We start from the raw sequence: 22,801 nt of genomic DNA on the forward strand, positions 1-22,801 counted from the left end.
GACATTCTAGGGTGGTATCCCTGCGGTCGATGTCTGCTTCGATAAGACGATACTGCACGGTGTGGTGCGTGATGAACGCTAAGCCGCCACCATTATCCCGCTCGCGATCTCGACGGTGCACGTTGTACCCGGCAACATTAAAAAGTGTTGAATTGCTGCGCAACTTCGTCTCTTGGACCGCAGTTATCAATATGCCATGCCTTCCCATGAAGACGGTTATCTCCTCGATCTTGCTCTGAAGCCTGTTGCAGTTAAATTGAAGGAGCTTCATGCGGTTCGGGAGACGTGTGGTAATGCGGGGTGTGAGAGATGTGTGTGGTCGTGCCGCAGTTGGCTGTGTGCGCTGCTGAGGTGGTTGCCGCCCTGTGGTGGTGGCGGGAGACGTCGCAGTTGAGGTCTGCGACCGAGCAGTGCAACACGGGCCCTCGAAGTTCCTCGTCCAATCTCGCGTGGTGCGCAGACCTGAGCATGCCCTAAAGTGGCACCAGCCAAGGCAGGTGTTGCACTTGACTGATCTCACATTACGGAATATCCTGGTCTGACATACCGTGCAGATTGTAGGAGGAACCAGGAGTTGTTGGCGGCGGCGTATGGGTGGTGGTGTGGTTGTGTGTGTTCTGTGGTCTGTAGCCTTTGTGGTGTGGTCTATTGTGTTATTTTGTTGTGCTGTGGTGTTTGTGTGGGACAAAAGAAGTGGTCCACTGCCGATGTGTCCGTAGTCCTGAGCAGACTCTGAGGTGGCTCCACCCCCCGCAAGTATTGCACTTGGCTGAGGTGGAGTTGTGGCATACACAGCAGGTGTAGGTTTCTGGCCCTGGGTTTGACCCGATGCCAGCCCTGAGTACATCGGCGTAGCCAGAATGAAATTTAGGGGGGGCTCGACCCTATTAAGCTGGCATTTCAGAGTACTAATTTATATATATAAGGAAAATTTGAAAGTTAGGGGGGGAGGCTCGAGCACCCCCCTGTCCTTACCTGGCTACGCCCATGCCTGAGTAGAAGAAAACGTAACGAATGTAGCCCTATGGACGAACAACTTCTGAGATACTTCGCCGACCTAAACGGGGTTAGATCGCCGAAACAACAACCCTTGGTCGGGTATGATATATATGTCTTTAGCATTGATTATGCACTTTTTTCAAAAAAAGGTTATTTTATGGAAAAATTATAACATTTTATTTGTTTTTTAATATGGCTTAAATATATAAGCAAGCAAACACATTTTATATATCAACTTAAAGATAGATTAATTGTCTATTTTGATATCATTACTTTTTTAATCGGTTACTTAGTTTAGAAAATATTAATATTATTGGAACCCAATTATTATTATCAACGATTTCGACTTCATGCATCCCAATACCAACAAAATATTTCTCCAACCTTGGAGAAATTCATAGTTCTCAAGTTGATATCCTATCCAACCATGATTCTATAGTTGCGTTCCTTATCTCCCAGAAATAGTCAGAAAATGTCCGAAGTAGTCAAATTTAGTCCAAAAAGAGTTCCTTAATAGTTGTATTCTTTTACAAATTGTCCAGTAACTTGCCAGTAATTTTTCAGTAATTTAATTTCTGAAAATTCGCTCTTATAGCACAAAAGTACAAGAACGAAAAACCAGTAATAATTTGCAAGTTTTACGAACAGCTGATTAATCTCTTATTTATTCGCAGCTAGTTCTTAATAAAACAATATTATCACCCATATGCTATAATCCGTCGTAGTTTCGATTTTGCTGCGAATCGTAAAATTGGTATGCTGAAATCCGCGTTGTGGTATCGTAATTTCGAAATTTGTAGGCTATCTTCGAAATTCGTAATGTTGGTATGCCGGAATCCGACGTACTAACTGTCATTTTTAAATTTATTTTTAATTGTTTTAAAATGTCAATAAAATAGTGTGTAAACGCAAAAATATGTAACTATGTATATGTAAGTTGATGTATGAATAGAAAAACAAATGTATTATTAAGTGTTTACAAAATTAACATATCGAAGATCACAACAAATCGCTCGCAATACGAAAAACTGGTGGAATGCATGAGCGAAAGGCCAGACATTGGTCGAGGCCTTGTAAAAGGAGCTAAAGAGGATGTCGTGGAATATCTAGTGAAATGGAGGCCCTTAAAAAGAGGGAGGTTACATTTTATCATTTAAGCTAAATGGATCAGAACAATCTCCTAACAATCTCCTTTGTATATTAATGCAACTGTTAGCTATTCTTCCTCCTGGGACAAAAGTGCACCGGCCACTGAATCCTTTGTACTCTACTTAATTAATGAAAGGCCCTTTTAATGATTAACCCCCTTATTCTAGAACCCGAATTTTCGTAATTCGTAATTCGTAGCTACGCTACGAAAAATGAAAAATCCACATGCTGCAACCCTTGCGGAAACATATGCAGCATTGCCAGCTATCAGTTGTTTTTCGAAGATATCTGAATGAAGGAAAACAAAGTGGAAAGGAATTAAAAAAACACTCATCATGTGCTTGTTTATTGTAAAATTGGTTAATTCACAAAGGTATGCGGAGCTGTCGAGCATAGTAACCATGGGCGCATCTATGTCAGCTTCTGGTTGAATTGTTGAACCACAAGCCAGAACTCCTCCTATGCCTGAAGCTCTGGTTCTCAATCCAGTTAATGCAATAACAGCTTCTTCCAAGCCACTGAAAACATGCACTTTGTTAGGTCCACCACCTTAACCTAACGGGTGTATATTTAAGTAGGTTTATTTTGTCAATTTCAGCTATAAAAACTTCATAAACATTTCTTTTATTAGTTTCAATCTCACCCAGCAACATGCGATCAGCTGTTTTTCTCACTTACAAGTTCTTCCTATCAAAAATTTATCCAGTAAAAACTAGCAACCTCTCCTCAAAAAGAAATGTCACTTTGCGCTCTCAATTTCCCCTTTCTTACTAGTTTTTTGGGTACAAAAACACCAAAACGTTATGGTTAGTACAAACTGGTACAAACTATCGCGTACAAGAACGCTACTAATAGCTCAATAATGACAGAAAAAATGAGATAGCAACACTCAGTGGGAGTGACTCTTCAGTCCGAAGTAGTTAGATTTACCCCATATTCTAGAACCCGAATTTTCGTAATTCGTAATTCGTAGCTACGCTACGAAAAACGAAAAATCCACATGCTGCAACCCGGAAACATATGCAGCATTGCCAGCTATCAGTTGTTTTTCGAAGATGTCTGAATGAAGGAAAACAATGTGGAAAGGAATTAAAAAAACACTCATGAAGCGCTTATTTATAGTAAAATTGTTTGATTTTACGTATTTTGAATAAAATTTTAATGCTTTGATTACACGTGATGTTAAAGTTTTTGGATTCGGATTATGCGTTTGGACACAACAACTGAAAATCTTTGTACAAATAACTAAACCGGACCCAAGTTTCTCGATCAGGGGCAACAAATATTCTGTTTTACTCGTTTATATAAAGCAGTGGATAAAAATATACTTAAATGCGAAGGACAAATTTATCTGTTTAAATGAACACCACTAATATTTCCTGCAAACACACATCGATTTACGTCTTTTATCTCTCCTCCGACACAGAAGTTTTTTCGTACAAAATTACGCAAAAAAGCGTACTCGTTCGTTTTTAGGCATNCAGGGGGTATGTATACGTTGAATATTTCGAGCTGAACATCGCCTGACCGGATAGCAATGCCCTGACATTCTAGGGTGGTATCCCTGCGGTCGATGTCTGCTTCAATAAGACGATACTGTACGGTGTGGTGCGTGATGAACTCCAAGCCGCCACCATTATCCCGCTCGCGATCTCGACGGTGCACGTTGTACCCGGCAACATTAAAAAGTGTTGAATTGCTGCGCAACTTCGTCTCTTGGACCGCAGTTATCAATATGCCATGCCTTCCCATAAAGACGGTTATCTCCTCGATCTTGCTCTGAAGCCTGTTGCAGTTAAATTGAAGGAGCTTCATGCGGTTCGGGAGACGTGTGGTAATGCGGGGTGTGAGAGATGTGTGTGGTCGTGCCGCAGTTGGCTGTGTGCGCTGCTGAGGTGGTTGCCGCCCTGTGGTGGTGGCGGGAGACGTCGCAGTTGAGGTCTGCGACCGAGCAGTGCAACACGGGCCCTCGAAGTTCCTCGTCCAATCTCGCGTGGTGCGCAGACCTGAGCATGCCCTAAAGTGGCACCAGCCAAGGCAGGTGTTGCACTTGACTGATCTCACATTACGGAATATCCTGGTCTGACATACCGTGCAGATTGTAGGAGGAACCAGGAGTTGTTGGCGGCGGCGTATGGGTGGTGGTGTGGTTGTGTGTGTTCTGTGGTCTGTAGCCTTTGTGGTGTGGTCTATTGTGTTATTTTGTTGTGCTGTGGTGTTTGTGTGGGACAAAAGAAGTGGTCCACTGCCGATGTGTCCGTAGTCCTGAGCAGACTCTGAGGTGGCTCCACCCCCCGCAAGTATTGCACTTGGCTGAGGTGGAGTTGTGGCATACACAGCAGGTGTAGGTTTCTGGCCCTGGGTTTGACCCGATGCCAGCCCTGAGTACATCGGCGTAGCCAGAATGAAATTTAGGGGGGGCTCGACCCTATTAAGCTGGCATTTCAGAGTACTAATTTATATATATAAGGAAAATTTGAAAGTTAGGGGGGGAGGCTCGAGCACCCCCCTGTCCTTACCTGGCTACGCCCATGCCTGAGTAGAAGAAAACGTAACGAATGTAGCCCTATGGACGAACAACTTCTGAGATACTTCGCCGACCTAAACGGGGTTAGATCGCCGAAACAACAACCCTTGGTCGGGTATGATATATATGTCTTTAGCATTGATTATGCACTTTTTTCAAAAAAAGGTTATTTTATGGAAAAATTATAACATTTTATTTGTTTTTTAATATGGCTTAAATATATAAGCAAGCAAACACATTTTATATATCAACTTAAAGATAGATTAATTGTCTATTTTGATATCATTACTTTTTTAATCGGTTACTTAGTTTAGAAAATATTAATATTATTGGAACCCAATTATTATTATCAACGATTTCGACTTCATGCATCCCAATACCAACAAAATATTTCTCCAACCTTGGAGAAATTCATAGTTCTCAAGTTGATATCCTATCCAACCATGATTCTATAGTTGCGTTCCTTATCTCCCAGAAATAGTCAGAAAATGTCCGAAGTAGTCAAATTTAGTCCAAAAAGAGTTCCTTAATAGTTGTATTCTTTTACAAATTGTCCAGTAACTTGCCAGTAATTTTTCAGTAATTTAATTTCTGAAAATTCGCTCTTATAGCACAAAAGTACAAGAACGAAAAACCAGTAATAATTTGCAAGTTTTACGAACAGCTGATTAATCTCTTATTTATTCGCAGCTAGTTCTTAATAAAACAATATTATCACCCATATGCTATAATCCGTCGTAGTTTCGATTTTGCTGCGAATCGTAAAATTGGTATGCTGAAATCCGCGTTGTGGTATCGTAATTTCGAAATTTGTAGGCTATCTTCGAAATTCGTAATGTTGGTATGCCGGAATCCGACGTACTAACTGTCATTTTTAAATTTATTTTTAATTGTTTTAAAATGTCAATAAAATAGTGTGTAAACGCAAAAATATGTAACTATGTATATGTAAGTTGATGTATGAATAGAAAAACAAATGTATTATTAAGTGTTTACAAAATTAACATATCGAAGATCACAACAAATCGCTCGCAATACGAAAAACTGGTGGAATGCATGAGCGAAAGGCCAGACATTGGTCGAGGCCTTGTAAAAGGAGCTAAAGAGGATGTCGTGGAATATCTAGTGAAATGGAGGCCCTTAAAAAGAGGGAGGTTACATTTTATCATTTAAGCTAAATGGATCAGAACAATCTCCTAACAATCTCCTTTGTATATTAATGCAACTGTTAGCTATTCTTCCTCCTGGGACAAAAGTGCACCGGCCACTGAATCCTTTGTACTCTACTTAATTAATGAAAGACCCTTTTAATGATTAACCCCCTTATTCTAGAACCCGAATTTTCGTAATTCGTAATTCGTAGCTACGCTACGAAAAATGAAAAATCCACATGCTGCAACCCTTGCGGAAACATATGCAGCATTGCCAGCTATCAGTTGTTTTTCGAAGATATCTGAATGAAGGAAAACAAAGTGGAAAGGAATTAAAAAAACACTCATCATGTGCTTGTTTATTGTAAAATTGGTTAATTCACAAAGGTATGCGGAGCTGTCGAGCATAGTAACCATGGGCGCATCTATGTCAGCTTCTGGTTGAATTGTTGAACCACAAGCCAGAACTCCTCCTATGCCTGAAGCTCTGGTTCTCAATCCAGTTAATGCAATAACAGCTTCTTCCAAGCCACTGAAAACATGCACTTTGTTAGGTCCACCACCTTAACCTAACGGGTGTATATTTAAGTAGGTTTATTTTGTCAATTTCAGCTATAAAAACTTCATAAACATTTCTTTTATTAGTTTCAATCTCACCCAGCAACATGCGATCAGCTGTTTTTCTCACTTACAAGTTCTTCCTATCAAAAATTTATCCAGTAAAAACTAGCAACCTCTCCTCAAAAAGAAATGTCACTTTGCGCTCTCAATTTCCCCTTTCTTACTAGTTTTTTGGGTACAAAAACACCAAAACGTTATGGTTAGTACAAACTGGTACAAACTATCGCGTACAAGAACGCTATTAATAGCTCAATAATGACAGAAAAAATGAGATAGCAACACTCAGTGGGAGTGACTCTTCAGTCCGAAGTAGTTAGATTTACCCCATATTCTAGAACCCGAATTTTCGTAATTCGTAATTCGTAGCTACGCTACGAAAAACGAAAAATCCACATGCTGCAACCCGGAAACATATGCAGCATTGCCAGCTATCAGTTGTTTTTCGAAGATGTCTGAATGAAGGAAAACAATGTGGAAAGGAATTAAAAAAACACTCATGAAGCGCTTATTTATAGTAAAATTGTTTGATTTTACGTATTTTGAATAAAATTTTAATGCTTTGATTACACGTGATGTTAAAGTTTTTGGATTCGGATTATGCGTTTGGACACAACAACTGAAAATCTTTGTACAAATAACTAAACCGGACCCAAGTTTCTCGATCAGGGGCAACAAATATTCTGTTTTACTCGTTTATATAAAGCAGTGGATAAAAATATACTTAAATGCGAAGGACAAATTTATCTGTTTAAATGAACAACACTAATATTTCCTGCAAACACACATCGATTTACGTCTTTTATCTCTCCTCCGACACAGAAGTTTTTTCGTACAAAATTACGCAAAAAAGCGTACTCGTTCGTTTTTAGGCATGCCCATGATTCAATAATACAAGGTTGGATAAATATGGACATTTGTGTCAATCGACTGCCTTGTAAGGTTGCATTTGAGAAGGAAACAGAAAGCGGGTAACCATTTTATCCCCTTTTGTGNTTCGTACAAAATTACGCAAAAAAGCGTACTCGTTCGTTTTTAGGCATGCCCATGATTCAATAATACAAGGTTGGATAAATATGGACATTTGTGTCAATCGACTGCCTTGTAAGGTTGCATTTGAGAAGGAAACAGAAAGCGGGTAACCATTTTATCCCCTTTTGTGATAAGTTAGTAGGATAAATAGTGTGGTAGTGCTGAAATGTTTTTTTTTTTTTTAATTTAATTAAATATATGAAGAGGATTCCACTTATCTACACAATAGACAATGAATTAACTTTTTTATGGTATAATAAATATGCCATATAGATATTAAAATGAAATAAATGAATATTTACGTAAAATTCTGACCAAAGAAAATCGTATCGACAAATATTCCCAAATATTCAAAATAAACCATGGTTGCAATGAAATTCTAGTATATATTAAACAAAATTAATGGAATTCAAACAAATCCTTTATTCGAAGGGACTATATGAAGAAATATACAAATAGTAATGACGGAATTGATATAATGCATATAAATTAATCTATTAAAAATTATATTTGTTGCATTTAAAAATTACATATTAAATATCTTGAATTCAATTATATTTGGTTTTTTACAAATCTCAATTTTTTAGTAATGTTTTCTACTTTTTTCTCCAATCAGTCTTGCTAATAATTATATTGGTTACATTAAAAAGTAAGATCTTGAGTATCCTAATTTAATTACATTTGGTTTTGTAATAAAAATTTATTTTTAATGTTTTGTACTTTTTTTACAATCAGTCTTCTTAATCATAATATTGGTTACATTTAAAAAATATGTCTTCAGTATCGTAATTTAATTACATTTATCGTTATTAAATAAGATTTTGAGTATCCTAATTTAATTACATTTGGTTTTTTAATTAAAATTTAATTTTAACGTTTTGTACTTTTTTGCAATCAGTCTGTTGATTATTATAGTGGTTACATTTAAAAAATATATCTTCAATATCGTAATTTAATTACATTTGGTTTTTTAATTAAAATTTAATTTTAACGTTTTGTACTTTTTTGCAATCAGTCTGTTGATTATTATAGTGGTTACATTTAAAAAATATATCTTCAATATCGTAATTTAATTACATTTGGTTTTTTAAACATGTAAATTTTTGGTAATGTTTTCTACTGTTTTCTGCAATCAGTCTTGTTAATAATTATATTAGTTACATTTAAAAATTATATCATTAACAGCTTAACTTGAATTACATTTGCTTTATTTTATTTTTATATTTTTTATTTTATTTTTATATTTTTTATTTTATTTTTGGTAATGTTTTCTATTACATATCGCTTGCGCATCTGCTTAAAACNCGTAATTTAATTACATTTGGTTTTTTAAACATGTAAATTTTTGGTAATGTTTTCTACTGNTGTAAAATTTTGGGAATGTTTTCTACTGTTTTCTGCAATCAGTCTTGTTAATAATTATATTAGTTACATTTAAAAATTATATCATTAACAGCTTAACTTGAATTACATTTGCTTTATTTTATTTTTATATTTTTTATTTTATTTTTATATTTTTTATTTTATTTTTGGTAATGTTTTCTATTACATATCGCTTGCGCATCTGCTTAAAACCCAACGGATGCGGACAGTATCCTCTTTATTTCTTCTAAACCATTTTCCGTATGTTGTCTCTGGCATTTTCGAGTCTTCTTCATATGTCTGAAGATTTTCGTCATCGTATGCATGTAGTGGGGTTTGAAATGGTAGGATACAATAACACTGTGGAACAAATTCAGGTTAGCAAAAGTTAGGTCGATTCTGAGAGTGAGGGGTGAAAATAGAGGCTAAATTAGAAGACCCGTTCGCGGCGTTTGTTTATGTTAGTTCGAATTTTTTTTTAATCGACCGATAAATTTCTTCCCCTTCTTCCTCTTTTTCCTCGTCTTCCTCTTTTTTGTTTCCAACCACCGCACATGTAGCGATTTTTATTTATTTCGTACAAGCGAACTAATATCAAAAATAAAGATTCAGTTAGGACTCGAAACTCAGCCGAAGCTGATGTCTTTTAATTTTCGCTCGGTCGTGATAAAATTCGCTATTAATTTTTTTGGAACTTATTTAATTTTGTGAGTGATTTAAGTTAAGTGCATCGGTTTCATAAAAATAACAAAAACAACATTGTATAATATATATTGTATTAAAAATGTCGGAACCAAAATGTAAAATTTCAAGCGATGAAAAATGTGGCAATGCAAGTGATTGTTTTTTGGAAGCCTATAAACAATATTTCTCGCAAGAGTTTATCACTGACGTAAACTATGCCCCTAAAAAAGTTTGCTTTAATTGCTATTCAAGTGTTATGCAATGGAAAACTGAAAAGAAGAAGGCTATGCCTTTTGATATACCAATGATGTGGTTAGACAACAGCCCGCATCAACAAGAAAATTGCTATGGATGTATCAACTACCATAAAGCTTTGAATAGAAGGAAAGCAAAGAATAAAACTTATGTAGCAGTGCCAAGTGTCCAATTACCATTACCGCANATCAACTACCATAAAACTTTGAATAGAAGGAAAGCAAAGAATAAAACTTATGTAGCAGTGCCAAGTGTCCAATTACCATTACCGCACTCAGAATTCGTTCCAGTATCAACATACCGAAGTATTGATCTTCAAACAGATATCAGTAATACAGCCGTCGCTGCTATATCCATGCATTTCTTCTCAGAATACGACCCTGGTGAAGGTACATCCTATGAAACATCAAAGGACCCAATCCTAGTCACACAAAAGCAATTGGATGCAATTGTTGCAATTTTGTATTTGACTCAGAAAAAATCAGAACAACTGGCTTCATTTTTGAAAGGAAATAATTTGCTGGTGAAAGGTACCAAAGTAACAGCATATCGAAAACGCCAAAAAGAGTTAGAAAAGTTCTTCAATGTGAATGATGCAAAAAATTTCGCTTATTGCAACGATAACGAAAAGTTAATGGAGACGATAGGGTTAACCTATAAAAAAGATGATTGGCGTTTATTCATCGATAGTTCACTAATCAGCTTAAAAGTTGTGCTTTTGCACAAGACGAATAGAATGCCTTCTGTTCCAATTGCGTATAGCACTGACACTAGTGAAAATTTCGATAATTTGAAACACATTCTGGAAGTAGTCAAATATAACGAACACCAGTGGCGCATTTGCTGCGACCTCAAAATAGTTTCATTGATTACAGGCTTAACAGCATCTGGCCGTCAAAAAAATCCGTGTTTTTTGTGCGATTGGGATTCAAGCTACAGAGAAGGTATTAAAGGAAGAAACCAGTACAAACAGCATAACTGGAATAGTCGCATTAGACGGAAATGGCCTCAAGACAATAGGCTACACGAAAGTCTTGTTCCTGAAATGAAAATTTTGTTGCCGTTGCTCCACATTAAACTAGGCATTGCTAAAATTTTTTTGAAATTTATCGCAAAAAGACCAGCAGTATTCAACCGCTTAAAAGACATTTTCCCAAGACTAAGTAACGCCAAAATTCAGGAAGGGGTTGTTAATGGTCCCGACATACGGAAACTAATGAGTCGTCAAGATTTTGACCAAGTTCTGACAGACCGAGAATTAAATGCATGGCTCGCATTGAAAGCAGTCATTAAAGGACTTTTGGGTAAAGAACACAAAGACACCTACAGGCAATCTGTTGCAAACATGTTGGCAGCTTCCGATTAAATTGGGGTTAATATGTCGTACAAAATTCATCTCTTGCATCAGCATCTTGATCAACTCGCTCAACAGTTGCCAACTGAATCTGATGAGCAAGGCGAACGTTATCACCAAACTGCGCTTCCATTTGAAATAAGGTAACTATAGAGTGTGCATATTTTGAATTCCTAGATTTTTCTAATATCTTTGTCAGAGTGCACAATTTAAACATGTTAACGATTGAAAACTTTTCGTTTCAGGTACAGAGGAGAGACATCTCCAGATGCAATACTCGCTGAAATTTATTGGTGGTATAAAAACACCTTTGATGAAGAGGAAGATGAGGAAAAAGAGGAAGAAGGGGAAGACAAAGATGAAATTCCAGAATATCTGTTGGACGAAATTATCGACCTTTCTGATGATGATGACGATGACCAAGATATTAGAGAGAGCAGTGATGTTGATCCACAGCCGCCTGCTAAACGGCAACTGGCCAAATCATTAATTTAATTAATTTAATTCTTTTACTTAAAACTTTTCATAACTAACACTTCAAAATTATATTTTTTCCATTTTTTTATAATTTCTTTTTCAATGTTTCTTCAAAACCAACACTGAAAAAATTGGTACATAAGAAATGAGAAGTAAATTAATATTAAGCTGGAAAACGCAAGTTTTGTATTATGATTGTTTTCTTTTCAAATGAAATTTATTGAAGAAACTGAGAAGCATATTGTAGATCAAACAGAAAGCAAAAAAGACTTAGTTTTGTGGAAAATATGTTCAAAAAGCTTGAAAAAAAATTTCCAACATTTTGCTTCATAAGCACTACAAAAATTTTCTAAATAAATTTTTTTAGTAATTTTAATTGTTGTACAGGTCTCTAACAATAATTTGGCTTTAACAGATTGAAAAAATATCAATTAGTCGATGAGTTATAGCCAAAACACCATATAAACAATATGCTGAAAATCGGCATTTGACTGCAAAGTTCGAAGGTCGATTAAAAAAAAAACCGAACTAACATAAACAAACGCCGCGATACGGGTCGTCTAATTTAGCCTCTATTTTCACCTCTCACTCTCAGAATCAACCTAACTTTTGCTAACCTGAATTTGTTCCACAGTGTAATTGTATGGTTTGTGGCAAGGTGTATTAAACGAGGTGGCGTTGGGGCGACAGCTGAGTTTTTCGCCGTGGAGGCCATTACGTCAAAATGATGTGTTTGTTGTAACTCATACCAATGACAGTATGGACATCAGCTTATAATTTGTTAGTGTAATTTTTTACTTATATACGGCCAACACCACCTTGTTAAATACGCCTTGGTTTGTGGTAACTTTACTTGTAAAACTCTAGTTTTTTAATACGAATTGTGAATAACTCTGAGACTCTGCAAATAAATACATATGTAAGTTATTGTTTTAATTCAAAATATTACCGTTATTTTAGATTTTTTGGCATACTTACTTGAATTTCCGCAATAGAAAAATGAATTTCCACAAAACAATCGATGAAAATGTCGGCAGTGTTGCCTGCTGAACTTTTTATACGAACTAAATATTTCTCCTTGTATTTTAGTAGTAGTTTCTATAAATAAAATAAAATTATAGTTTAAAAACCCTATTATAATTGCCATTCGTACTGTCATCAGGTATATAACTTGAGAATAGAAATCGCTGCATCTTTTAGGCGCATCAATATTACATAGTTACATCCCGAGCTAGTAAAATGAAGGTAAAAAGAAAGCAACGCAGGCTAAGGCAGAATGCGGGAGCGAGACAACTGCCTGGTTATCCAACCTTGTATTATTGAATCATGGGTATGCCATTGTTACGAATTTCGAAAGTTCGAAAATACGATTCGGATTGCAGCATACTATTTCTACGATTCGTAGCAAAATCCGAATACGAATGAGTGAGTGAGAATAGGGGTGTTAGTCAGAAGAATTTTTGCTGGCAAAATCTTGAAAAGTGTCAAACTCAATTGAATTTAAATTAACGGAAATTAAAGAATACACAAAAAGTGAGAATAACCTAAAAATTAAAAGTGGAAGGTAGCAAAAAATAATATATATAGTAAGGGTTTATTGTGCTTGTGCTTGTGTGAATGTGTTTTGTACATACAATTCTATTCTTATTTGACGTTAGTTTTGTTGTTTTCATTCTTTCGACTAAAAACGCAAAAAACCAACCCCCTTATTCTAGAACCCGAGTTTTCGTAACTCGTAATTTGTAGCTACGCTACGAAAAATGAAAAATCCGCATACTGCAACCCTTGAGGAAACATGTGCAGCATTGCCAGCTATCAGTTGTTTTTCGAAGATAGCTGAATGAAGGAAACCAAAGTGGAAAAAGGAATTAAAAAAACACTCATCATGTGCATGTTTATTATAAAATTGGTTAATTTTACATATTTTGAGAAAAATTATGGATTCTGATGTATTTGCAATTATAGCAGCAGAGTAAGCGGGCGGTATGGCAATGGATTCACAAAGGTATGCGGAGCTGTCGGGCATAGTAACCATGGGCGAATCTATGTCAGCTTCTGGTTGAATTGTTGAAACACAAGCCAGAACTCTTCCTATGCCTGAAGCTCTGGTTCTCAGTCCAGTTAATGCAATAACAGCTTCTTCCAAGCCATTGAAAACATGCACATTGTTAAGTCCACCGCGTTAACCTTACGGGTGTATATTTAAGTAGGTTTATTTTGTCAATTTCAANCTCTGGTTCTCAGTCCAGTTAATGCAATAACAGCTTCTTCCAAGCCATTGGAAACATGCACATTGTTAAGTCCACCGCGTTAACCTTACGGGTGTATATTTAAGTAGGTTTATTTTGTCAATTTCAACTATAAAAACTTCATACACATTTCTTTTATTAGTTTCAATCTCACCCAGCAACATGCGATCAGCTGTCTTTCTCACTTACAAGTTCTTACTAGCTAAAATTTATCCAGTAAAAACTACCAACTTCTCCTCAAAAGGAAATTTCCCCTTTCTTACTAGTTTTTTGGGTACAAGAATACCAAAACGTTATGGTTAGTACAAACTGGTACAAACTATCGCGTAAAAGAACCCTACTAATAACTCAATAATGACATCAAAAATGAGATAGAAACACTCAGTGGGAGTAACTCTTCAGTCCGAAGTGTCAGATTTACCCCCTTAAGGCTGGTATGCAGCTCTCAAGAAATCGGTCAAGAAAAATTGGCCATTATTTCGTGTGTGTGGCCAAGGAATTTTGACATTTTTGATACTTCACAGCCTCTTGCCTCACTCTTTCCTCAAGAAATAATGGAACGGGCATATATTTCTGTTGCAAACCTGGGTTGCCTTGTGCTCTTTTTTCACAAAAAACTTTAGAAAACCGTAGTGAAAAGCGTAGCAAATTTCTTAAGAACTGCGTACTGCCTGAAGGAAATTTGACTTAAGAAAATTTCTTAGCCATTTCTTGTACGTCATTTTGTATGGAATTTTAGCTTTTCTTAAGAACTGCATACAGGCCTTTATTCTAGAACCCGAATTTTCGTAATTCGTAGGTACGCTACGAAAACCGAAAAATCCACATGCTGCAACCCTTGCGGAAACATGTGCAGCATTGCCAGTTATCAGTTGTTTTTCGAAGATAGCTGAATGAAGAAAAACAAAGTGGAAAGGAATTAAAAAACACCCATGAAGCGCTTATTTATAGTAAAATTATTTGATTTTACTTATTTTGAAGGAATAGCAGCGGAGTAAGCCGCGCTTAGGGATTACAACCCTTACTAAGTCGAATTCTCCTTTTTGTGTTGCGGGAAAGAGGGGCTTCCGCATGTCAAAGGTGTACAACATTTCTTGTGCATATAACCACCCACGTTGAAATTTGCAAAAAAGTGCATAGTGAAACCGAGTTTATTAATAAGATAGTGGTAGGAAATTTGAAACATTTATCTTAAATAAAATTTGAATCCTTTGATTACACGTGTATGTTAAAGTTTTTGGATTCGGGTTATGCGTTTGACTACAACAACTGAAAATCGTTGTACAAATAACTAAACCCAAGTTTCTCGATAAGGGGCAACAAAGATTCTTTTTTTGCTCGTTTATATAAAGCAGTGGATAAAAATATACGTATATGCGAAAGGCAAATTTATCTGTTTAAATGAACACCACCAATATTTCTTGCAAACACACATCGATTTACTACTNCAGTGGATAAAAATATACGTATATGCGAAAGGCAAATTTATCTGTTTTAATGAACACCACCAATATTTCTTGCAAACACACATCGATTTACTACTTTTTTTTCGCCTCCGACACACAATTGTTTTCGTACAAAATTACGCGAAAAAGCTTACTCTTTCTTTTTTAGGCATGGCATTGTTACGAATTTCGAAAGTTCGAAATACGATTCGAATTGCAGCATACTATTTCTACGATTCGTAGCAACATCCGAATACGAAACAGCTGCAGAATAGGGGTGCAAATGTTTAGTCCAAAGAATGGCAAAAACGAAATTAACGTCCGGAAAATTTGAGTGAAAATCGACCCGAGAAAAAAAAATTGGGTGTCTAGGGGGCGCGGGGTATTTTGATTCTAAAAGTGAAGACCCCATGGGAAAATTTTAGTAGACGGACGGCAAATTCTAGAAAAAGGGGGATGAGGGGCGGTAGAATAGGACCCCTTATTTTAAAAATACCTTTTTTGTCTATCAACCCTGTAGATCTTATATAATTTGTTGTTAAAGTTTTCGTATAAACGATGAATAAGATAGCAAAATAACATCAAACTTGGTGCTGCCAGACTAATTTTGAATAAAAAAAGCGGATTTTTAATTCGGAATTTTCACTTAGTAGAATTCTCCTTTCTGCGTAGGCGGCCTTCGGTCGCTCTTTAGTATTATAACCCTTACCAAATAGAATTCTCCTTTTGGTGTGCACCAACTGGGGCTATCGCCCCAGTGATGTAGCCTTGGGAAAGGGTAAGGTAACTAGAATTCCCTTTCTTTATGTTAACCTTTGGCTGCCGACCCAGTGATGTCTGTTATGGTTATGAGCAGGACTAAGTTCCCTATCGATCCCAATATAAATTTTTTCAATAAGAGAAATGTACGTATTATGCACGTATTCAGCATTGCCTTCTTTGTATGTATTGTTTTGTACAATATGGCAACGCATGTTATGTGTCAGTTTGCAATCATGTGTTATTGTAAATGTGGGTGCAATTCAATGTAATTTACAAGTCAATGGCGACGAATAATTGTTACCAGGTTTTTTGAGAGATAAAAGGGTCCTTTATAGATTTTGTGAAAAAAGTATTTTATTGTTCATTTTCCACAGATTTTACTTTAGATGTATTAATTAGTTTTTAATTTTTAATCCTTATTTACATTTGCCAGCAGTGTAAACTTTGAGAGAAATCTTCATTTGGCACACAGGTCTTCGTGAGTTAATTTATTCCATATCTTCTGTAAACATAGGCATATTTGTCCAACTTTAGGCCTCATACTCATAAACCGAATAGACTCGGAACTGGTGACTAGGACGGCCATTCACTCGACCAACCTTATACAGTTTTTCTTTTTGTATTTTTTTATACAAAGCCTAAGAAAAAATACACGTGAAAATGACTTGCGTGCCAAATGAAGTTTTCTATCAAAGTTTAAACTGCTGGCAAATGTAAATAGGAATTAAGGCTGTGTGCGAGTACGTCTAAATTGCTACCTAAATAGAGAAAAATCCTAAATCACTGGAAAGTGTCGGTAACGCAGTGAATAGGGACAATTTAGATTTTCTGCGAGCATACTTTTCAACCTAAATTGAACAGTCAAATATATTTGAGCGAGCGATTAAGTGAACAACGATTTTTTGATGTTTTAAATAATTTTTATCATTGCTATGGCATAAAAAAGAAAATATTCAGAAAGATGTAAGTATAAATTTATTTGATTTTTGTATTCAGATAAGTATATGTGTAATTCGATGGATGTATATTATTTCGCAGGGTCAGAAGAGCAAACGGATTCTTTTATAGATGCCAGGATGGAACATTCTCCTTTTCTGTTGCAAATTTATTATATTGTTAAATAGTCCCAAAGCTACCGCAAAATTATTCATTTTATAGATATATTTATTAAAAGCAACAATTCCAAAACAAACAATTTAGGTTGTCGAACGAACTCGCACAGTTTTAGCAGCTGTTTTCCTAAATTGTAGCAGTGCTGGAAATTCCCAGTGGAATATTAGTTTAGGTACTAAAATTTAGGTAAACTAGCACACAGCCTAAAATTTAATAACTAATTAATACAACTAAAGTAAAATCTGTGGAAAATTAACACAAAAATACTTTCTTCGTAAAATCTATAAAGGACCCTTTTATTTCTCAAAAAAAAAAAAAACGGGGAAACAGTTATTCGTCGTCACGCTGTATAGACAAGGTAAAAAAAAATAAAAGTGTATAAGTATTAAGTATGTACAGTGTTATGTGCATTTATATATATGAAAGTATGTGGAACGACTTAAGAAATTTTAACAACAAATAACTTATAAACAGGGAACGGATTTTATGGAATTTGCCTTTTTTCTGCTAAAGAGATAGAGTACATTCGATCAAGACTGTCCACGATTTAGCTTTCCCTGATTCCATATATACACATTTGATGTTGCCTTTTTTTGCCTTTTTTAAGATATTTGCCTTTTCTACCTTTAAAAAAGTGATTATAGCATTTACAATTTTTTTTTTAGGATTAAAAAATATACACATGCCCATGCGGCTTATAGAAGCGCAGGGACCTCTTGCCAAATTGGTGTTGGAAAAATTCAAAGCCGTTTTCTCAGCTCACGTAGGCTTGGAGATAATAGTTGCGTTTTTTTTTACTAATTTCCAGTAAAATCCAGTAAAAGTTTTTACGAATTTTCATGTTTTGGCGTTTTCGTGCAAAAACTTGCAAAGTACGGGAAATTGAGAGACCGAAAAATGACAGTTGAAGTTGCAAGTTTTTACTGGATTTTACTGGATAAATTTTTACTTGCAAGAATTTGCCAGTACGAAAAACAGCTGGTCACATGTTGCTGGATGAAATTTAAACTAATAAGGAAACTGTTTGCGGGTTTTTATTGTTGAATTTCACAAAATAAACCTATTAAAATACAAAATATATTGTTTTATTAGGAATTTGCTGCGAATAAACAATCAATTTATCAGCTGTTCATGAAACTTGTAAATTAATACTGGAAAAGCGTTCGCGTACTTTATTGCAAATTCTTTCTATGAGAGCGAATTCTTAGAAATAAAGTTACTGGAGAGTTGCTGGCGAGTTACTGGATAATTTGTAAAAAAACACAACTAATAAGGGGTGTGGATAAAATTGTAAAGGGCGAGGAAAACGCCCTTATTGCTGATAATATGAACGTTTTAAACGTTCCATATTTAATTTGGGCTCCATTTGTATCAACTTACGTCGAGCGCACATTTAGTACATTCAAGGCTTTTCTTCGCGAAAATCGAATGAAAATGCTGCCAGGAAACTTCAAAATGCATCTTGTGGTTCAATGTTATACAACTATTCAGATTAAAGCTTTATGAGTTAGAAACTCGAAAGGATAAAATAGTCAGAGATTCAAAGTACAAATTTTTCATATATTGAAACTAGTTCATAGTTTTACTCTTTTTACTTGTAATATAAACATTTCTAAAATAAATGTATTTTTTGATTGTTCTTCGTATTTGCTGTCTTTTTTACAAGCTTTTATTTAACTTCACTTGTATGTATGTATGTATGTATGCATGTATCTTTGTATGTCCTGGAACTTTGCAGTCAATATTTAACAAACTTCCCGATAAGATACAGACTTGAAACTTCAAACTTAGCTCAGAACTCGAGGACAATGCAGGGTGACGCAGGAGTCGAGATATTTGTAAAACCCGCATCTAAAGTCTGATTTGATGAGATATGTATTTGTAAAACCCCCATTTATAGTCTGATGTGGTTCATATTTAGAAAGGAATCACTATATCTAAATATTATTATAAAGTTTTTAGTTCTTGTTGTAATATAAGCATGTTTTTAGTTTTTTAACTATAATTTTATTTATTGCCTTGTTTTGCTTTTTTTGCAATACCTAGTGCCTTTTCCTGCCTTTTTCGCTATTTTGTATTGCCTTTTTTTGCCTTTTTTGCAATACCTAGTGCCTTTTCCTGCCTTTTTCGCTATTTGATTTTGCCTTTTCCAGCCTATTTCGTTATTTTATTTTGCCTTTTTTATAGGTTTTTAGGTCCTAAAAATCCGTTCCCTGCTTATACACAGTTGGGGGACTCACAACGGGGTCGTAAGCGTCGTATTGTTTTATAGCGTAAACTTTAAAAGCTTAAATAAATGTTAAGAGAACTTAAAACCACAACCAACTATTTTTTAACACTGCGAAAATTTATAATATGACTTTGATGGTACTTTGCGAACCCTCTTAATATATTTTAGGCGTTTCAAGTTTACGACATACTACAATACTACACTTACGGCACGGTTGTGAATACCTGTTGTTGTTGTTGTAGCAGCATACAAGTTCCCCAAAGGGTTTTTGGGGAGTGTTGCTGGAGTGACAGTCCTTGGCCAGTTATAATCTGGGTCGTTCTGGTTACGTAGACCCGACTGTCGTGGGAATACCTCAAATGATATTGTTTATATATTTTAGTTATACATGTTTTAGAGGATACCTCCCTTAACATCCTTACCAAGTTTCATATTCATCTTTATTCAGTCTATGATTTACAATCTTACAGACTAGCAGTAGGCTAAAAAGTATTAACTGTGACTAGTATGTGTACAATTACGAAAATAGGTTTCAAGAGATAATTTAAAAAGACTTCTTGGAAACGAAAAGTCGATATCTAAGCTCTTTGAGATGTTGTTAAATTCCACAAGGCCTCGAAAAATAGGCGCAAAAGATGAGTAGTTAGACTTAACGGCAGGAACGTAAAAGGAGATGCGAGAGCGGAAAGTTCTGAGAGGCACATTAAAGGTAACCTGCTCAAGATGGGCAGTCAATGGAGCCAGAGATAAGATCGAAGACGAATAAGAGTAATTGGGTACGCCTTCTATTTTCCAACGATAGCAAATTTATTAGTTTACACCGGGAGTAATATGAAGGAATCGGATCTGAGAAGTTAAGAGAAGCGAGGGCAAATCGAATAAACCCCTTTGAACTCGCTCAATCCTAGAAGCGTGACAATTATAAATAGGGCTCCATATAATAGAGGCATACTCAAGTTTAGATCGCACTAAGGAATTAAATAATGCTTTCCGAGTGTAAGGGTCTCTAAAATCATAGGCATATCTACGAATAAATGCTAAATTACTATAAACTTTTGGAAGCAAGTGACAAACATGATTTACAAATGAAAAATTCGAGTCAAACGCAGCACCAAGATCAACCAATTCAGGGCCTGTTCGAGGCACGTAATAAAAGCGGCATTACTGCCGTACGGATGAAAAATGGCAACATGGGCAACTCCCCAACTGATAATACATTGCTAGAAATTCACACAGAACGTGATACTTTAATAATTCTGCGGTTGTGATTACAACTCGAACAAGCCCTCACTAACAGAGGTAGTAATTTGAAGTAAGGGTATTTTGAGATTTAGATAAGGGCATCTTAAGGCACTTTTTTACATTCAACACATTCAAGGACAGTTTATTATATTCACACCAATTTAAAAGACGATCTAAATCTTCCTGAAGAAAGAGAACATCAGATGAGGACGTTATTCTACGAAAGAGTTTTAAATCATCGGCATACAATAAAAAACTGGAGTGTTTGAAACAGGAGCTAATATCGTTTATAAACAGGACAAACAATAGGGGACCAAGAATGCTACCCTGGGGTACACCTGATGTTACAACAAAGGGATTAGATTTACAATCATCGATATATACAGACAGAGTCCTATTTGTAAGGTAAGACTTTAACCAAGCTAGGATATTAGAGTGAACACCAATACACTCCAACTTGTGTAGCAATATTAGGTGTGGTACCTTATCGAAGGCTTTAGAAAACTCCGCATAAATGGTGTATACCTGCGAGCCATCTCTGACGGAAGAAGCACAAAATTCTGAAAAAGAAGCTAAATTAGTGACCGTTGAACGACCAGCTACAAAACCATGTTGGTGGGGCTCAATCATTCTTTTGGCAAGAAAAGAGAGTTTAAAATGTATCACTCGAATAGCTTTGAGCAGACAGACAGTTTCGAAATAGGCCTATAATTTGTGATATGATTTCTATTTCCAGATTTAAAGACNTTTCGAAATAGGCCTATAATTTGTGATATCATTTCTATTTCCAGATTTAAAGACTGGGGTTAATAAATAATCCAGTCGAAAGTGATAGGTTATTCAACCTATGACATAAAGGAATACATAATGACAGACTACATCGTTTAACGAAGTGGGCACAAAAAACATCAGAATCCCATTTCAATGTCGGAGTTAGGGTGGACATGGCGTAAGTAATGTCAGATGTCGATACAGTCAACAAGCCAAGATCTAGGCGTTGGATCGGCCAGTAGTTTCGTGGTAGATTTATGGAATCACTCTCACAGGCGAAATTCAAGCTGAAAAATTTTGCAAAAAGTTCCACAGTATCTGGTAGATATTTCGAAGATTGAACGTTAAAGTACATGCAAGTCGGAATATTAGAACTGCCCCGCTTAGAGCGTACGAAATTCCAAAAAGCTTTTGGGTTGACTTTAAGTTCAGAATCAAGTCTCCTAATGTACTGGTTATAAAGAAATTTATCAAGAACATTAAACTGTTTCGCATAGTTAAGGTATTGCTCTTTGAGATGAGTATTGTGTATATTTGCCATATGGCGCATGTAGCAGCCTGTCGCTCAGGGAAGACTTCAGACATAATGCAAAGAAAGGTTTCATAAGGGGCATTAACATCTTTTGAATTGAAGATATCACACCAATTTACGTAATTTATATCCAGTTTTAAGACGTCGTAATTTGCATCACGAAAATTGTAGGAAATCCTATTATTTTGCCTTAAGGGAAGCTTATCAAAAAACTCTAAAGAAAAGATAAGGGGATTATGATGCATATCAGGATAACAGATCGGAGTCTTACATTCAGAGAGGTTAGATATCAAATTTTCGTCTACAAACTCTAGATCTAATAATTTAGATAACTTATTGAATATGCAATTAATTTGCGTAAGATTAAGGCTAAAAGGACTATCAAAAAAGTTTATTTCATGCGAACGAGTAACGTTGGTTGGGGTAAGGCACACATAATTGGTCAATTAACGTACCGTGGTTGAGCAATTAAAAAAATGACGACCTTAAGCTACGCCTTAAAGCAATTAGTACACCACCACCTTTGAAGTTGCCAGTTTTTTCAGCATTTCAGCGGTCATTCCTATAAGTCCGGAAAATGTTGGAATCAAAATGTTCTTAACTGAAAATACTATTAAGCCAAGTTTCCACAAAGATATATATGTCATAATAAGGGAACGGATTTTTAGGACCTAAAAACCTATAAAAAAGGCAAAATAAAATAACGAAATAGGCTGGAAAAGGCAAAATAAAATAGCGAAAAAGGCAGGAAATGGCACTAGGTATTGCAAAAAAGGCAAAACAAAATAGCGAAAAAGGCAGGAAAAGGCACTAGGTTTGCAAAAAAAGCAAAATAAGGCACTAAAAAGA

At 35.7% G+C, this 22,801-nt stretch overlaps 1 protein-coding gene across 1 annotated transcript; it reads left to right on the top strand.

Annotated features, from left to right (window-relative positions):
* The first annotated feature begins 9,653 nt into the window (after positions 1-9,653).
* Positions 9,654-11,230, top strand: LOC108359574 (uncharacterized). The gene is made up of 2 exons (XM_017611500.1): positions 9,654-9,877; positions 9,965-11,230. The coding sequence occupies exons 1-2, from the start codon at positions 9,779-9,781 to the stop codon at positions 11,141-11,143; spliced, it is 1,278 nt and encodes a 425-aa protein (XP_017466989.1). The 5' UTR covers positions 9,654-9,778; the 3' UTR covers positions 11,144-11,230.
* The last annotated feature ends 11,571 nt before the right edge of the window (positions 11,231-22,801 follow it).

Source organism: Rhagoletis zephyria, unplaced genomic scaffold, assembly GCF_001687245.7.
Source record: "Rhagoletis zephyria isolate East Lansing unplaced genomic scaffold, Rhagoletis_zephyria_1.1 Rzeph_scaffold_00413, whole genome shotgun sequence".
Classification (NCBI taxonomy): Eukaryota; Metazoa; Arthropoda; class Insecta; order Diptera; family Tephritidae; genus Rhagoletis; species Rhagoletis zephyria.